We start from the raw sequence: 14,580 nt of genomic DNA, 5'->3' as shown, positions 1-14,580 counted from the left end.
AAGGTGGCCTCATCTCCCTTGGAGTCCCAGGTTCTTCTTAGGTGAGCTGTGAAACTTGAAAAGATCATTTTACCCCTGAGGCGCAGTGTCCTTACCTGCCCACGGGCTCCTGATTCCAACCTGCCAAGTGGGTTGTGAGGGCAAAGAACATGTGCCAAAGAGCTTTGTAGAGGTTGTGAAGTCCCCACACGTGTACCTATTGTGTGGCTGCTGTGTGCCTGGTTGGGGAGAGGTTACTGGAGACTAGGGCCTGGATATGAGCCTTTGCAAATATTGTTATTAACAATAATGATAATTACCAACATTTATTGAGTACTTACCTTGGGTCAAGCGTATTCCTCAATCTCACTCACACTGCAAATTTATCTGTTCAGTAAGTGCTACTATTATTCCTATCTCACAGATAAGAACTGCTTTGAGAGGTGTGGTGACTTGCCGGAGGTCCCATGGCTGACTTCTGAGTCCTCTAGGCCAGCACTGTCCAACACCTTTAATGTGAGCCACATATATTATTTTATTTTTTATTTTTTGAGATACAGTCTCACTCTGTTGCCCAGGCTGGAGTGCAGTGGCACTATCTTGGCTCACTGCGTCCTCCGCTTCCCGGGTTCAAGCGATTCTTCTGCCTCAGCCTCCTGAGTAGCTGGGACTATAGGCATGTACCACCACGCCAGGCTAATTTTTGTATTTTTAGTAGAGAGGGCGTTTTGCCATGTTGGCCAGGCAGGTCTTGAACTCCTGGCCTCAAATGATCCACCTGCCTCGGCCTCCCAAAATGCTGGGATTACAGGCATGAGGCACTGCACCCGACCCACATATATCCTTTTAAATTTCTGATTGCAACATTTTAAAGAGTAAAAAACAGGTGAAATTACAGTTACCCCTTGAACAGTGGGGCTTAGGGAAACCACTCCTCCATGCCTAGAAAATTAGAATATAACTTTTGACTCCCCTGAAACTTAACGAGTAATACCCTACTGTTCGCCAGAAACCTTACCTATAACATAAACAGCCGATTAACACATAAATAGTATCTACATATATCTTAGGTATTCACGACATAGCTAACTTTTTCTTCAGGCTTTTGATAATTCTAGGCTACATGGTTCATCTGTAAGTTTTTTCAAATTGTCACAAATCTCCAAAAATTTTGCAACGTATTTGTTGGAAAAAAATCTGCAAATAAGTGGACAGTAGCAGTTCAAACCTGTGTTGTTTCAGGATCAACTGTATTTTTAGTAATATCTTTTATTAAATCTGAAATATTATGATTTCAACATTGGAATCAGTAAAGAAATTATTGAGATATTTTACATTTTCTTTTTTTTTTTGTACTAAGTCTCTAAAATCCAGTGTACTGATTTTTCTTATTGTTACACAACAAATTACCACAATTTAGTAGCTTAAAACAATACAAATTTATGATCTCATGGTTCCTATAGGTCAGAAGTCTGGGCACGGCCTTACTGGACCCTCGGGGTCTCACCAGGTTGAAGCCAAGGTGTTGGCCAGGGTTGAGGTTCTCATGTGAGCTTCAGAGTTTTCTTCCGAGCTCACAGATTGTTGGCAGAATTCATTTCCTTGTGGTTATAGGACTGAGGTCTCTCTTTTCCTGCTAGCTGTCCACTGGTGATCAATCTCAGATTCTAGAAGCTGCCTACAGTTCCTGCCCCATAGGCAGTTCATAGCATGAATGCTTGCTTTCTTTTAGGCACATGAGAGTGCTGAATTCCTCTCCTGTAACCAGTCAGAGAAATATCTCTGACTTTAAAACTCTCACCTGATTAGGCCAGGCCCACCCAGGGCAATCTCCCTCCTGCCATATAACACACATTCATGGGCTCCACCTACACTTAAACAGGAGGCGATTATACATGGATGAGGATCATTGAGGAGGGGTCATTCGAATTCTGCCTTCCATATATAAATCCAGTGTACTCATTTATTTTATTTTATGTTTTATTTTTTGAGAGAGATTTTTTGAGATTCACCTATAGCAAGTCTCAGTTTGGACTAGTCACATTTTCTGTGCTCAGGAGCCACACCTGGCTCGTGGCTGCCATATTAGACAGCACAGCTCTAGGCTGGGCCACTTCAGTTTTTCCCTCGAAAGAAGAAGTTAGAGGAAGAAGCTGCTTAGTGAGCATCTTGCCCAATTCCCTCATTTGACCAACAGGGAAACTGAGGCAGATTTGCCGAGAAGCAGGTCTTCTATTTCCTGGCGTAAGAGTTTGTCTGCAGCCTTCGCTGCCCCTTAGGACTCAGGAGTTTTCCCTGGAGCTGCAGAGACAAGTTTCCAAAACTGAGAAAAGACAGACCTATTTCCCAAGGGCAGAAGAGAATGAAGCCAGGATCTGGTTTCATCCCCAGATTACACAGTGAGAGGTGAATGAAGTTTTGGTGGAATTTGTGAGCCACAAGAGTGGGAAGGTGGGCATTATGGGTGGGAAGGATGGGGTATCCCTGTCCTTCATGTATCATGGATGGGCTGTCCCCCAAATTCTCCCCCAGTCCCTGGCCAGTTTTAGCCATTTGAATCCGTGCAGTTTTACCTTCAGAGTAAGCTTGATGTTGCAGAAAATACGTAAGTGTTTGGAATTAAGTAGACCTGGATGTGACGGGCACCTTCTAAGATGTCTCCCAGTGATGTCGGCCTCCTGGTGTTCATGCCCTTGTGCAATCCCCTCCCCTTGTGTGTGGACAGGTCTTACTGATTTGCTTCTAATGAACAGAATATAGCAAAAGTGATGGGATGTCACTTCTCTGATTAGGTTACTTAAGGTTGTGACTTCCAGCTGGCTTTGATGAAGCAAGTCGCCAGGCGGGAAAGGTAAGGAAATGAGGGTGACTTCCAGCCAACGACCAGCCAGGAGCTGTGGTATTCAGTCCATTAAGTCCTCAAGGAACTGACATTCTGCCAACAACCCTGTGAATTTGAAAGTGGCTCTTTCTCTAATTGAGGCTCAGATGAGACTCCCACCATGGCCGACCCCTCGAGTGCAGTCTCGTGAAGCAGAGAAACTGAAACAAAAGACCCAGTTAAGCTGTACCCGGGTTCGTGACCCATAGCAACCGTGAGATAATAAATGTGTGTTGCTTTAAGCTGCTGCATTTGTGAAACCCTGTTACGCAGCAATAGATAATGAATACACTGGGTTTGAATCCTGCCTTTGCCACTAAACTGCTGTGTGACCTTGGGCCAAGCACTTCTCTTGGATCCTTATCGTCTTCATCGATAAAATGGGAACCACACCCACCTTTCAGGATTGAGATGAGGATCAGCACATGCTCTTCCCTCTCCGTGAACAACTGTTCCTGCCCTTTCTTTGCCCTGCAGATCAGTTAAAATTTAACTTCGCTGCAGGAACAGAAACAGAATTACAGTGACTTCACTAGAAAAGAGTTTACTTTTTTTTTTTGGCAGGCCAGGGTAGGTGCAGCTGCTCATGAATAGCCCTGGAGACCCAGGCTCCTTGTCACTTCCTCCTCCACCGTTCTTATGTGACTCATTCGTGCCCACAGCTCCTCTGGGATCCTTTACCACTTTTGTGCACAGAGACTCCTGGTATGTTTTTCCTCCTGACAGCTGGTATCTTGGGCTTTCCTGAGGCTGCCAGAGCCTGCTATGGCTCCACACAGGGAGAACCTGAAGTACCTGAGAATGTATGTGCTCCATGTATGCTTGTTTCTAGAACTGCCCTGTGGGACTTCACTGGATTTCACCTCATCACTGGCTTCTCTTCATGGTGAACTTCTGTACTCCTATAGCCATTTTTCCTGAAAACATTTCCAAAGCGTCACTGTCATATGATTCTTCATCTCAAGATTTATTTTGGGGGAACCCAACTAAGACAATCCTCAAGGACACCAGATGGCTGTTCTAGTGGCAGCAGCCATGTTCCGGGAAGGACACAGGGTAAATGGATGACAGACAAAAGGCCAAGTCCATCTCCTTAGTTAGGAAAACTATAGCTTGCCAGGAAGCCCCTCCTAATAGATTTCCCTTGCTTCTGATTGGCCAGTCTTGGGTCACATGATCATTGTTTGGTGCAAGGGAGCCTGGAGAGGAAACATATTTTTAAAATTTTAATTTACCTTTAAAATTGAAATATACTGTTCCCGTGGTAAAGTGCACAAATGTTAAGTTACAGCTGAATGATTTTTTTTTTTTTTTTTTTTTTACAAATGTATGTATCCATTGTGACTACCACCCGGGTCAAAATATGGAATGTCACCGGCACTCCAAGAGCCTGGGGGTGGGGCGGGGCAAGTATTTCTAACTGGGGACATTGCTATTGGTAAGGAAGAAGGGGAGAATGGATAATTAGAAGTGTTCTACCTGGCTAGCTCCTGCTAAAACTCAAGGTCTTGACCTGGATATCATCTTCAGGAAGACTTGCCTGGTTTCTAGGCTGAGTTAGATCTCTCCCGGCCTCCCAGGCCTCTCCAGTTTGGTATATGTCATGCAACTCTCTAGCTAGGGCTTTGTCTCATCCATTAGTGCATGAGTTCTGCAAAGCACAGCCTAGAGCCTATATTAAGTGCTCAGCAAACATTTATTGAATGAGTGAGGGAGGAAAGCAAGGTTAGAGTCTGTAAAAGGAACCAGCCTCCTCGGAGACTTTTCAGAAAGCCAGTGGAGACAGGCAGTAGAGATAGAGCTGATTGGGTTGGAGCTGAACTTGGAGCTGGCACTGCATAGATCAACTCACAGAACTGCTGGAACAGGGAGTGAGTTAGCCAGGAAGCTGAGCAGGGAATCTAGAATGGGCTGTATAGATGCTGCTACCTAAAGCCAGAGAAGCCATAGTCTGTGACCTGTCACCTCCTGCCATTCCAAGGACCTAGCTCAGAACTCAGAGCTCCAGGATAGTCACAGGGCTCCTGGCAGCCAAGTCTTAACTGGCTTACCTGGGAGCTTCCTGCTGTGACCCCCTAATTTTCCTCCTGATGCCTTTGAGGAAAGAAACCTAGGGCAATACGCTGTGTATCAACAGGCTTGGGCTCCAGTTGTCTAGAATTAAGTCTGATCACTTAACTTTTTTGTGTCTTTGTGATTTTCATTTTTCAGATGTGGACACTGAATCTTCAGGTAGGAGGAGTCTTAAGTGGGAGGAATCTTCAAAGACCGATTATAATTAATTAGTATAGTTAATAGGGACGTAAAGTTTATGGTTAGACTCCTTGGGGTTGAATCCCAGCTCTAGTACTTACAAGTTGGACAACTTTGGCCAAATTAACCTCTTGGTGTTTCAGTTTCCTCATGTGTGAAATGGGGAAAAGTAATGAAGCCTACCCGATAAGGATATGAGGATTTAATGAGATTATACAAGATTATACATGTAAAGTGATTAAAATGATACCTGGTGCATGGCACATGATCTGTAATTGTTGGCTGTTGCTGCCTTGATTACTCTCAAGGGAGGAATATGGTGTGGTTTAATCCTGGCTACATCATTTCTCAGCTGGGGGTCTTGGGCAAGTCACTTATCTCATAGCCACTGTTTCTTCACTGTCAAATGGGAATAGCCTTTCTCAGGGTTATGGGTTGGATGAATGAAATGATGTTTAAAAGTGGGAGATCTACAGTAGACATTCATTACAGACTAATAACCAGAATCTGAACTAGTTAAGCTCTTACTGTGATGAATCTGTGACAAACAACCCCTGAATCTCTGTGTCTTCTTACCACAGAGATTTATTTCTCTTTGGCAAGTTTGAGGCTTGGCTGGTCTGACTCAGCTTCAGGCTTGCCTCAGGTGTCTCTCCAGCAAGACAAGTGGCTTCAGACAAGCTCTTCTCATGGCAGAGGGCAGAAGCTCCAAGAAGGGTGGAGGCCAGGTGCGGTGGCTCACACCTGTAATCCCAGCACTTTGGGAGGCTGAGGCGGGCAGATTGCCTGAGGTCAGGAATTCAAGACCAGTTGGGCCAACAGGGTGAAACTCCATCTCTGCTAAAAATGTAAAAATTAGCCTGGTGTGGTAGCAGATGCCTGTAATCCCAGCTACTTGGGAGGCTGAGGCAGGAGGATCACTTGAACTCAGGAGGTGGAGGTTGCAGTGAGCCAAGATCGTGCCGCTGCACTCCAGCCTGGGCAACAAGAGTGAAACTCCATCTCAAAAAAAAAAAAAAGAAGAATGGTGGTATTTTTCTTCAAACAGGCTACACTGTCACTGCCACCCACATCCCATTAGCTAAAACAGGTCTCCTCGCCAAGCCCAAATCACTGGGGCAGGATGTACACTCTCCCTGAGGGAAGCCACTGTAAGCATGGGGTGGGGAGGGGAAAGGGAAAATTGTAGGCAAATAATCCAATCTACCATATTATCTGTGTTAACTATATGAAGTTATATGTAGATGGGGAAACTGAGGCCTAGAAAGAGGAAGAGAAATATCTAAGGTTGCTCGGAGTCAGTGACTCCCAGACAGTTCTCCTTCCCCTCTCCAACACCTCATTCTATATCCATGTAGTTAGCATCTGGCACTTTTCAGTCAATGGTTCAAGCATTTGAATCCCATGGGAAGGACAAGGAGGATGAGGAAGTAGAATTCCTTCCATCTTCCAATAGGGCAAACAGAAGCCCAGAGCGCAGAAGGATGCACCTGTCATCACACTGCAAGGCCAAGAGAACAGGGAAAGAAGATCAAGGATTCCCAAGTTGACCTCCACAGTGGACCGCCCAGTCCCTCAGTCTTGTGCTGGATACAAGAGGCCCAGCAGATAGAGCAGGGAATTTGCCACCTCCTTCCTAGGAGGAAAGTGGGAGAGTCAGGAACCCAGCTGTCTGAGTCCAGGGATGTCCCTTGGGATGGCTGTCATTCCCTCATTGACCCCTTCTCCCTGCAAGAAACACTCATTAAACCCTGACTGCATACTAGACCCAGGAGAAATTGAAGTGAGTGAGGTAGAGAGAGGCCCACCATAATAATGACATCCTGACTACTTGAGCAAAATTTCCCCAAATTTGGGGCAATTTGAAGTGATCTTAGTATGTACCTGGATGCAGTGTCACATAACATGAACTCCTGAAGTGAGAAAGTCATTCCCTTCTCAAGCCTTCTGATTACCCCAGGGAGAAAGTCTCAGCTTAGAGGTTTGCATCTTTAACCCTTTAAGTCTTCATTGATTAAAACATAGACTGGCCATGTGCGGTGGCTCGCATATGTAATCCCGGCATTTTGGGAGGCTGAGGCACGCAGATCACTGGAGGCCAGGAGCTTGAGACCAGCCTGGCCAACACAGCGAAAACCTGTCTCTACTAAAAATACAAAAATTAGCCAGGCATGGTGGCGGGCACCTGTAGTCTCAACTACTCAGGAGGCTGAGGCAGAAAAATTGCTTGAACCAGGGAGACGGAGGTTGCAGTGAACCAAGATCGCACCACGGCACTCCAGCCTGGGCAAGACAACGAGACTCTGTCTCAAAAAACAAAAAACATAGGCTGAGTACAGGCTTCAGGCTCAGTCTTGGCAGGTGGCTGTTGCTAGCTAGAGTTTAATAACACTATTTAATATCATTTAATCTGACATGATTTACTTTAATGGAACTGAGCTGTTTCCATTGTATTTGTTTTCGTAATTCCATTTGTGGCAATTGATCGCATTTATCTCATTTATAGTAGTGATATCAATTTTCTTTTAAAATGAATTTGTTTATACACAAAAGTGAGTCATTTAAAGAAAACATTAAGTAAATGGTGGCACAGGCAGCGTGGAGCCCATCGTGGTGCTATTTTGTAGTTATGGTGAAAATCATGAAAGAGGTGAATGACTGATGTTTGGAAAACTCTGCTAGAATATTCATTCTGGGTGGTTGGGTTGCCTGAGGGAGAGGTCAGGGTCTGCCTGAATTGGGCTTTCTTGGTGGAGGAAGCAGCATGTACGGATTGGTGTGAACGTGTTAGGAAGGGTGGGAAGCTCGTATGGCAGTGGTGCAGGGTGCTGGCGTGATACAGAGGCCTTCCTCCGAGGTCAGGCTATGGACTTTGACTCCCGGGGGAGAATCCAGGGGCAGATGCGTTGCAGGGAAGTGACAGCAGGCCAGTGTTTATCAGAAGGCTGGAACCACCGCTAGTAGAGATAGTGCTGTCCGGCGGGCAGGGCCCCAGGCCTCCCATCGTGAACTCTTTCCGTTGGTCCCCAGCTTAGGTGCAGAGCCACGGATCCTAAATCAGAATTAGCCTGAGGAGGGAGAAAGAAAGGGTTAAATCCTTCTCATAATAGGGCTCTGGTTTCTGGCCTTGGTCTCCCATCCATGCCCGACCAGCGCAGCTCTGGTTGCCACCAAGGCTGGACTCCTCCGCCCCCTTCAAAAGGGCAAACGGAAGCCTGGAGCAGTTTAGGGCTGTTGTCCAGGTGCCACAGCAAGCTCAAGAAGAGAACCAAGGACTTCCAGGTTCTCTGTTATCCTAGCAGGACTCCCCCAGCCCCTATCCAATTCCCCAATCCTAGCCACGGGAGGCCCTGACTTCTGGGGAGGCATGCTGTTAAGCTTGCAGCAGTGAAGAAAGTATTAGAGCTGGGGCTCGGAGAGGGAAGGCACCTGCCCCGGGTGCCCAGGAGCCACACCTCTGGTAGGATCTCGGCAATCCCGGCCACAGGCGCTGTGGCAGCATCGCTTTTTGCCCGAGCAGTCTGAGTCCTTGTGACACAGGTGGTTCATGGGGCTGAGGCAGCGCAGTTGGTCCTGTGGGCAGCTGCCCGGCTTCACTGCAACACAGGGAACTGGGTGAGCTCTGCCTGTGCCCACCGGCCCTGGAGCTTGGGGCTTGGGTGGTCAGCAAGGTAGACAGGGGCATTTACCAGAGACCCTGGGGACGCACTGGCGGAAGCAAGCTCTGTAGCAGCACTTCCTGGTCAAGGGACACTGGCTGTCTTCCACGCACTGGTCAGGCACCGATAGGAGGCACGGCCCATCATCTGCTGGGCAGCCTCCCCATTTCTCTGTAAGAGAATCTCCCAATATTGCAGCTGGAGGAAGCTCACAGTTATGTAAGAAGCACTCACCTGGGAATGACAAGATCTGAATTCTCCATCCCTTGCTTCTTGCCTGTCTTCTGGCTAGTTTTTTTTTGTTGTTGTTGTTTGTTTGTTTCTAATGACTCCAAGCCTCAGTTTTCTGGCTGTGAAATGGGAAGCTGGGCTAGTTTGAGACTCAGATGGCACAAATGATAGGGGAAAATGAAGCCCAACATCTCCACTGTGGCCAATAAGGCCATGCCTGGTCTGGGCCCTGCCCATCTCTCTAGCCCCATCCTCTACTGCCCTTCCACTCAGTGGCTCCAGATCTGCTCCAAGCCAGCTCTCTTTGCAGCGTTCTGGCTCTGGCTGCATCCTTTGCCTGGTGCACTTCTCCTGTACTCCATTTGCCTGGTCGGCTCATTAGGACTCAGCAGATACATCACATCCTCAGAAGACTCTACTTCTCTGACCCCACATTAACTAGGTCAGCCCCCCCCCAGCCCCCAACACACACACACATACTCAGTTCTTTCCTCCAGAGTTTGTGACGCTGCATCTGTTTGTCTGTATCTCTCACTTGGCTGGAGATTATGAGAGAAGACACCCTGCTAGCTTTGCTCACCATTGGTCCATATCACAGCACTTGGTGCACAACAGTAGGGGCTCAGTGACTTGGAAAGAAAGGGTTTGGAAGTGAGGCCCAGCATCGCACATGCGTCAGCAGCGGCCAGCCTGGTGCACTGTCACAGTCACAGCTGGCCACTTCTGCACTGTTGCGTTCACCACTGTTGCAAATGGCATGGTTTCAAGGATCAGGCATTAACTCTATCTCTGAGGTGTTCTTCTGAATGGCTGTAGAGTGTTCTGTCCCAGAGCTTACCTAACCACTCTTCTTGCTGGGATTTTGGGCCATGTTCAGATTTCATGCATAAAGCTGGAAATCAGTATCTTCCTCCATGTAGAGGAGGAAATCAAGGCCTGAACGTGGCAGTGACTTGCCCAGACCCACATGGGCTGGAGTTAGGACTCCCAGGGTCCGGCTCCCTCTGACCTCTGTGAGTCTCCATCCACCTTGAGCTGTAGACATGGAGCAGATCCCAGGCCTTCAGTTAAATCCAGCATCAGAGAAAATGTTCAAGAGCTCCGAGGGGCAGCTGGATCTGGTGACTTTATCTCTGTGTCCGCCACTCCCCCTCAGCGCCCTACCTAGGTGCTGGCTGCACACGTAAGTAGGCACTTTGCTCACATCCTACGTGCTCTAAGTCAACTTCAGCTGTCAGAGCGGGTTGGTTTAAATTGAATTGCTGCCCCCTGCTGGAGAAAGAAAGGCTTGGCCTGGGGAGGGGGGAAAGTGTGGGTTTGGGGTGATGGGAGTGATGTGAGGGCTCCTGGGAAACAGTCTGAGGTCAACGGTTTAGCCCTGAATTCACAAGTCCAAGCCAAAGGTGCTCGGGCCTCAAAGGGTGGGCCAGACGGAGCTGCCTGCACTCAAAGCCGGTGGAGCCAGGTGGGTCAGGCAGGGAGAGTTTCTGTACCCAGGGGCCTGGAGCTGAACCTTGGGGAATGGGCAGATAGGGAGAGGGCATGACAGCTGGCATTTCCAGTGGAAGAACTGTGATAGCTGCAATGTGGAGGTGGGGATAAAAGCCTGGCATGTGTAGAGCCAGTGTGAGGCTCTAGGTGGTCACACTCACTTTGTTTGCTGCCTTTCCTAACAGTCCCTCCAAACCAGGTTCTTCACTCACAGATGTGTACATGGAGACAGTCACACACATCCGGATGCATCCACCATGGGTGTGTAGATTTAGAGAGCAAAAGAATTGTATCCAGACATGGTTAAATATATACACTTGTACACACAGACGATACACACACATAGTCAAATACACAAGCACATTTAGATCTAGGCACACAATTAGCTACGGGCTTAACAATAGGAATTTGCAGATAGTCAACTGTTTTATCTACAAAAGTAGCAATTTTACATGGTTCAAGTTAATACACACATATATACATATGGACATACATCGGATAGTTATACATATGCAATATATTTATAAACACATATATAAACAGGCAGTCACATATGTACATATGAGCTGGAACATAATCACTGTAAATACACGAGCATACTGTCATGTACACATGCCTACCCACACAGATACATACACAGACACTCAGACACACACAGTTGTGTATATAAATATACAGCATATGTGTGTGAACAGAGACATATATACGCAGACACAGTCATATACACAGAATCATATGCACAGGGCTACACAGACACGTATATCTTCCCAATACCTCATAACCGCTGACAGCATTTAATTAGGCACTTGCTGTTTATCAGGGACTATGCCAGGATCTTTGTATCAGAGACACCCAGATGTTTGAGTGAGAAGGGGCAGAATGGGGAGCTCTTATAAACAGAGGTGCCTGGGCTTCCACAGGCAACAAACTGAGACTTCCCTTCCCTTGGCCTCATCACCTTCCTCCATTGTCTGAAATTCTACCAGCAGCCAGGCAGATGTCTCATGGGAGAGAAACGAGTGGGGACAAGGTGTGGTAAACTGGGGGAGAGACAAGCGTGTCACACCTGCCCAGGCAGAGTGGCCCTGCGCAGGCTCGGTTTCTGCTGTGCCAGCTCTTTACCTCTGAGCAGCCAGGTTGAATATCGGGGTGTGCTCCCTAGGAACACAAGGACTCCCCCAAATCACCCACTTATGCTGTGCTTACTGTGTTCCAGGCCCTTATTCCTCGAGACACCACTCACTCCTGAGAGAGAGGCATGGGACCTCATTTTACATGGAGTAAGTCTTCAGACCTGTCCTGCTGCCTTCCAGGAGTGCCCCGTATGGAAGTCCTAATAAACTCACACGCTTGCCGATCTGGCCTTATCCAAGTAATTCTTTGGTCTCTCGGCTCCTTCCTAGGTTGGGGGTGCATTCTTCTGTCCAGTCCTGGGGTTTTGCTGTAACAGTTCGTAAGGTGAATCTTTCTGATTCCAAATACCTGCCTTCAAATGCCACGTTTGGCACTAACTCAGAGTCAGTCTTTGACCTTGTTAAGGGCTTCCCTACTATGCCTCAGTTTTCCTCATCTGCAAAATGGGGATAAAAATAGTCCTGTCCTCACAGCATCACATTGAGGAGTTACGTGGTGATGGTGCATGAATCACAGGGTCCGGCCTTGGAGCTCACCAGTGTACTTCCTTCCTCAGCCTGTCCCCATTACTGTCCCCTTTCTTAAAGGCAGGGCCAGAGTTGCACAGGTGAATGTAGGTTAGAGGGTTCCAGCCCCAGAAGAGGATAGAGGTGGAGGCCTCACCCAGAGCAGGAGTCACCTGTCTAGTCACTCAGCGGCCCTCCCTCACCTGTCAGCAGGCCAGCCCCAGCCTTGTCAGGGGTGGGAATGGGGACAGCAGGTTGGGGTGATGAGAGCTAGAGACAGAGCTTCCTCCCCACAAAGCCCAGACCCCAGAAACCACACCCTCTCCTCAATTCCCAAGTCCTTTCCACAGATGGGGCAGTGGACCCACCGACTCAGTCACACCACAGACCAGCAGGTGCAGACAGGGTCCCTCCCCACACCTGGAGGCACAGAGACACACATAGATACACATGGACAGGCACAAGGTCAGACATGTGCATACAGCCATTCTTAAGTGTACGTGTGCAGACAGAGCTTTGCACAGACAGGCAGGCACAAAGACACATGTCTACACAGAGACAGGCACGTGCATTCCCCGCCCCGCCACCCCCTGACATATAGACAGGCACAGACAAGCACTGAGAAACTGGCCGAAAAGACACTTACAGATACCAACACAGGCAGGTGGACACAAATGTACACAGATAAAAACACAGGCTTCTGAAAGCACTAAGAATCGGGCATCCACACATACACACACGCACGCATGCACACACGCGCACACACCCCCCACAGGGAATGACCTGCCTTCTCCCAAACCCTTACTCTCCCTAGAGAAGTAGGGACAATCTGGTCCCCAGAGCAGAGGGATTTCCCGCACTCACCTCCCTTCTTCCTGCCAAAGACAGCAGGCAGCTGACTCCCCACAGCCAGGAGGACCCCCAGGAGGAGGAGGCTCTGGATCCTCATGTTTCTGCTGCCCCCCAGATTAACACCTGCAGCCTCAGGGAAGCCAGAGAAACTTAGTCAGGAGAGGAAAGAGAGGGGGTGTGGAGTGACACCATGCTTGCTTCATCTTGGCCCCACCCCTGCGGGCCGAGGCCTTAGTGCAAGGGATGCTGTCACAATTGCTGAAGACAGGGTGACGGCACATCCTGCATGTGGGGGACTCAGATCCAGTCTTGCCTGTATCGGTGACTTGGGCTGCGATCTTGGGCAAGTCTTGTCTCTCTCTGAGCCTCAGTTTTTTCATCTGTTTACCGGGCGAAGGTTGTTGAGTCAGATACTTGCTTTCCTGGCTCTCAAAGATGTTGAAACCCCAGCAATGTCTAGGCAGTAGATAGAGGTCAGCTTTGAATAGCAAAGGAGTGAGGGTTTGCAGAGTTCTGGATGCCTAGGAAGGGAGAAGGCGTTAGGGTTAGGCTAGAGTTTGCTGCCAAAGAAGGCTGGCCCAGGTTGGCATAATGAGTGAGGCCAGCCCTGGCTTCTCCTCTTGGTCCTGTGGGTGGGAGAAAGACCACCCCGCCTTTGGTGAGATCACCAGTGGCTTCTGGTAGAACTACCCTCTTCCTGGGACTGGCTTGGCTGTTGAGGGTGAGGGAGCATGGCTTTTGGCTTGGCTAAGTTTGCTGGTCACAGCAGATGCATGGCCACTGGAAACTCTTCTCTGGCCCTAAGGGATCCTGAGCAAAAAAATGTCATCTCATCCAGGGACGCCCTCCTTAGATTTCTCCAATATCTCTGATGTTGGCTCCTGCATTTGGTAGAAGAGAGGGAGCTGAGACTTGGCATCGTAAGGGACATCCTAAACAGAAACGCCATTGAAGTACATTTTCTCAGCCTTTCCATTTGAAAGACTAGGAAATTGTGAGATAGAGATGAGAGGGAACTTGCCCAAGGACACACAGCTAATTCCTGACTAAGCTGGGACTTCCCACTGTGGCCTCCCTATCATCCTCATTTGGTTCCCGGGTTTTAAAAGCAAGTCAATACCTCATCTGATCCTGAGAAAGGAGGGTGATACTACAGGGCTTGTCTCACTTACCCATTCCAATCCAGGACAGCCCTCGCAGCAGGAAGTTCTTCCTTGGGTTTAGTATGAATCTCTCATGCTGTCTTCTAGGCTAGCAAGATAGGAGAGGCTCTGTCTTCTATGATCTGATGTTACTTTTGGAATGCTAGCACCTCCTTGGAAGCTTTATCTTGGAGGAAAAATATATGAGCCCTTCCTTCCTCTCTCTCTCTTTCTTTCATTCTTTCTTTCTTTCTTTCTTTCTTTCTTTCTTTCTTTCCTCTCTCTCCCTCCTTCCCTCCTTCCCCCTCTCTCTCCTCTCTCTTTCTTTTCTTTCTTTCTTTCTTTCTTTTCTTTCTTTCTTTTTCTTTCTTTCTTTCTTTCTTTCTTTCTTTCTTTCTTTCTTTCTTTCTTTCTTTCTTTCTTTCTTTCTTTCTTTCTTTCTTTCTTTCTTT

General features: G+C 48.0%; 1 protein-coding gene across 2 annotated transcripts; it reads right to left on the bottom strand.

Annotated features, from left to right (window-relative positions):
• Nucleotides 1-7,626: 7,626 nt before the first annotated feature.
• WFDC5 (WAP four-disulfide core domain 5) lies at nt 7,627-14,222 on the bottom strand. Of its 2 annotated transcripts, XM_011997611.1 has the most exons (6): nt 14,159-14,222; nt 13,300-13,507; nt 12,999-13,109; nt 8,803-8,943; nt 8,569-8,709; nt 7,627-8,181 (listed from the first exon to the last, which is right to left on the bottom strand). In XM_011997611.1, exons 2-6 carry the CDS (start codon nt 13,364-13,366, stop codon nt 8,177-8,179), a joined length of 465 nt encoding a protein of 154 aa, XP_011853001.1. In that variant the 5' UTR covers nt 13,367-13,507; nt 14,159-14,222; the 3' UTR covers nt 7,627-8,176. The 2 variants fall into 2 exon arrangements, with proteins under 2 accessions (XP_011853001.1, XP_011853002.1); XM_011997612.1 differs by lacking the exons at nt 13,300-13,507; nt 14,159-14,222 and having other exon boundaries at nt 7,642-8,181; nt 12,999-13,154.
• Between the last annotated feature and the right edge of the window lie 358 nt (nt 14,223-14,580).

The sequence above is a fragment of the Mandrillus leucophaeus genome, unplaced genomic scaffold, assembly GCF_000951045.1.
Source record: "Mandrillus leucophaeus isolate KB7577 unplaced genomic scaffold, Mleu.le_1.0 Scaffold544, whole genome shotgun sequence".
In the NCBI taxonomy this organism is placed as follows: Eukaryota; Metazoa; Chordata; class Mammalia; order Primates; family Cercopithecidae; genus Mandrillus; species Mandrillus leucophaeus.
Note: the sequence above shows the minus strand (reverse complement) of the source record. Positions and strands in the feature narration are given on the sequence as shown.

What these genes read in the sequence shown, in the direction of transcription:
- WFDC5 (XM_011997611.1), bottom strand. Translation starts at nt 13,366, where the DNA reads ATGAAAAAACTGAGGCTCAGAGAGAGACAAGACTTGCCCAAGATCGCA. An exon ending in CTTTGGCAGGAAGAAGGGAG is followed by an intron (nt 8,944 to 12,998) that starts GTGAGTGCGGGA and finishes ATTCTCTTACAG; the next exon opens with AGAAATGGGGAGGCTGCCCA. An exon ending in GTGCGTCCCCAGGGTCTCTG is followed by an intron (nt 8,710 to 8,802) that starts GTAAATGCCCCT and finishes CCTGTGTTGCAG; the next exon opens with TGAAGCCGGGCAGCTGCCCA.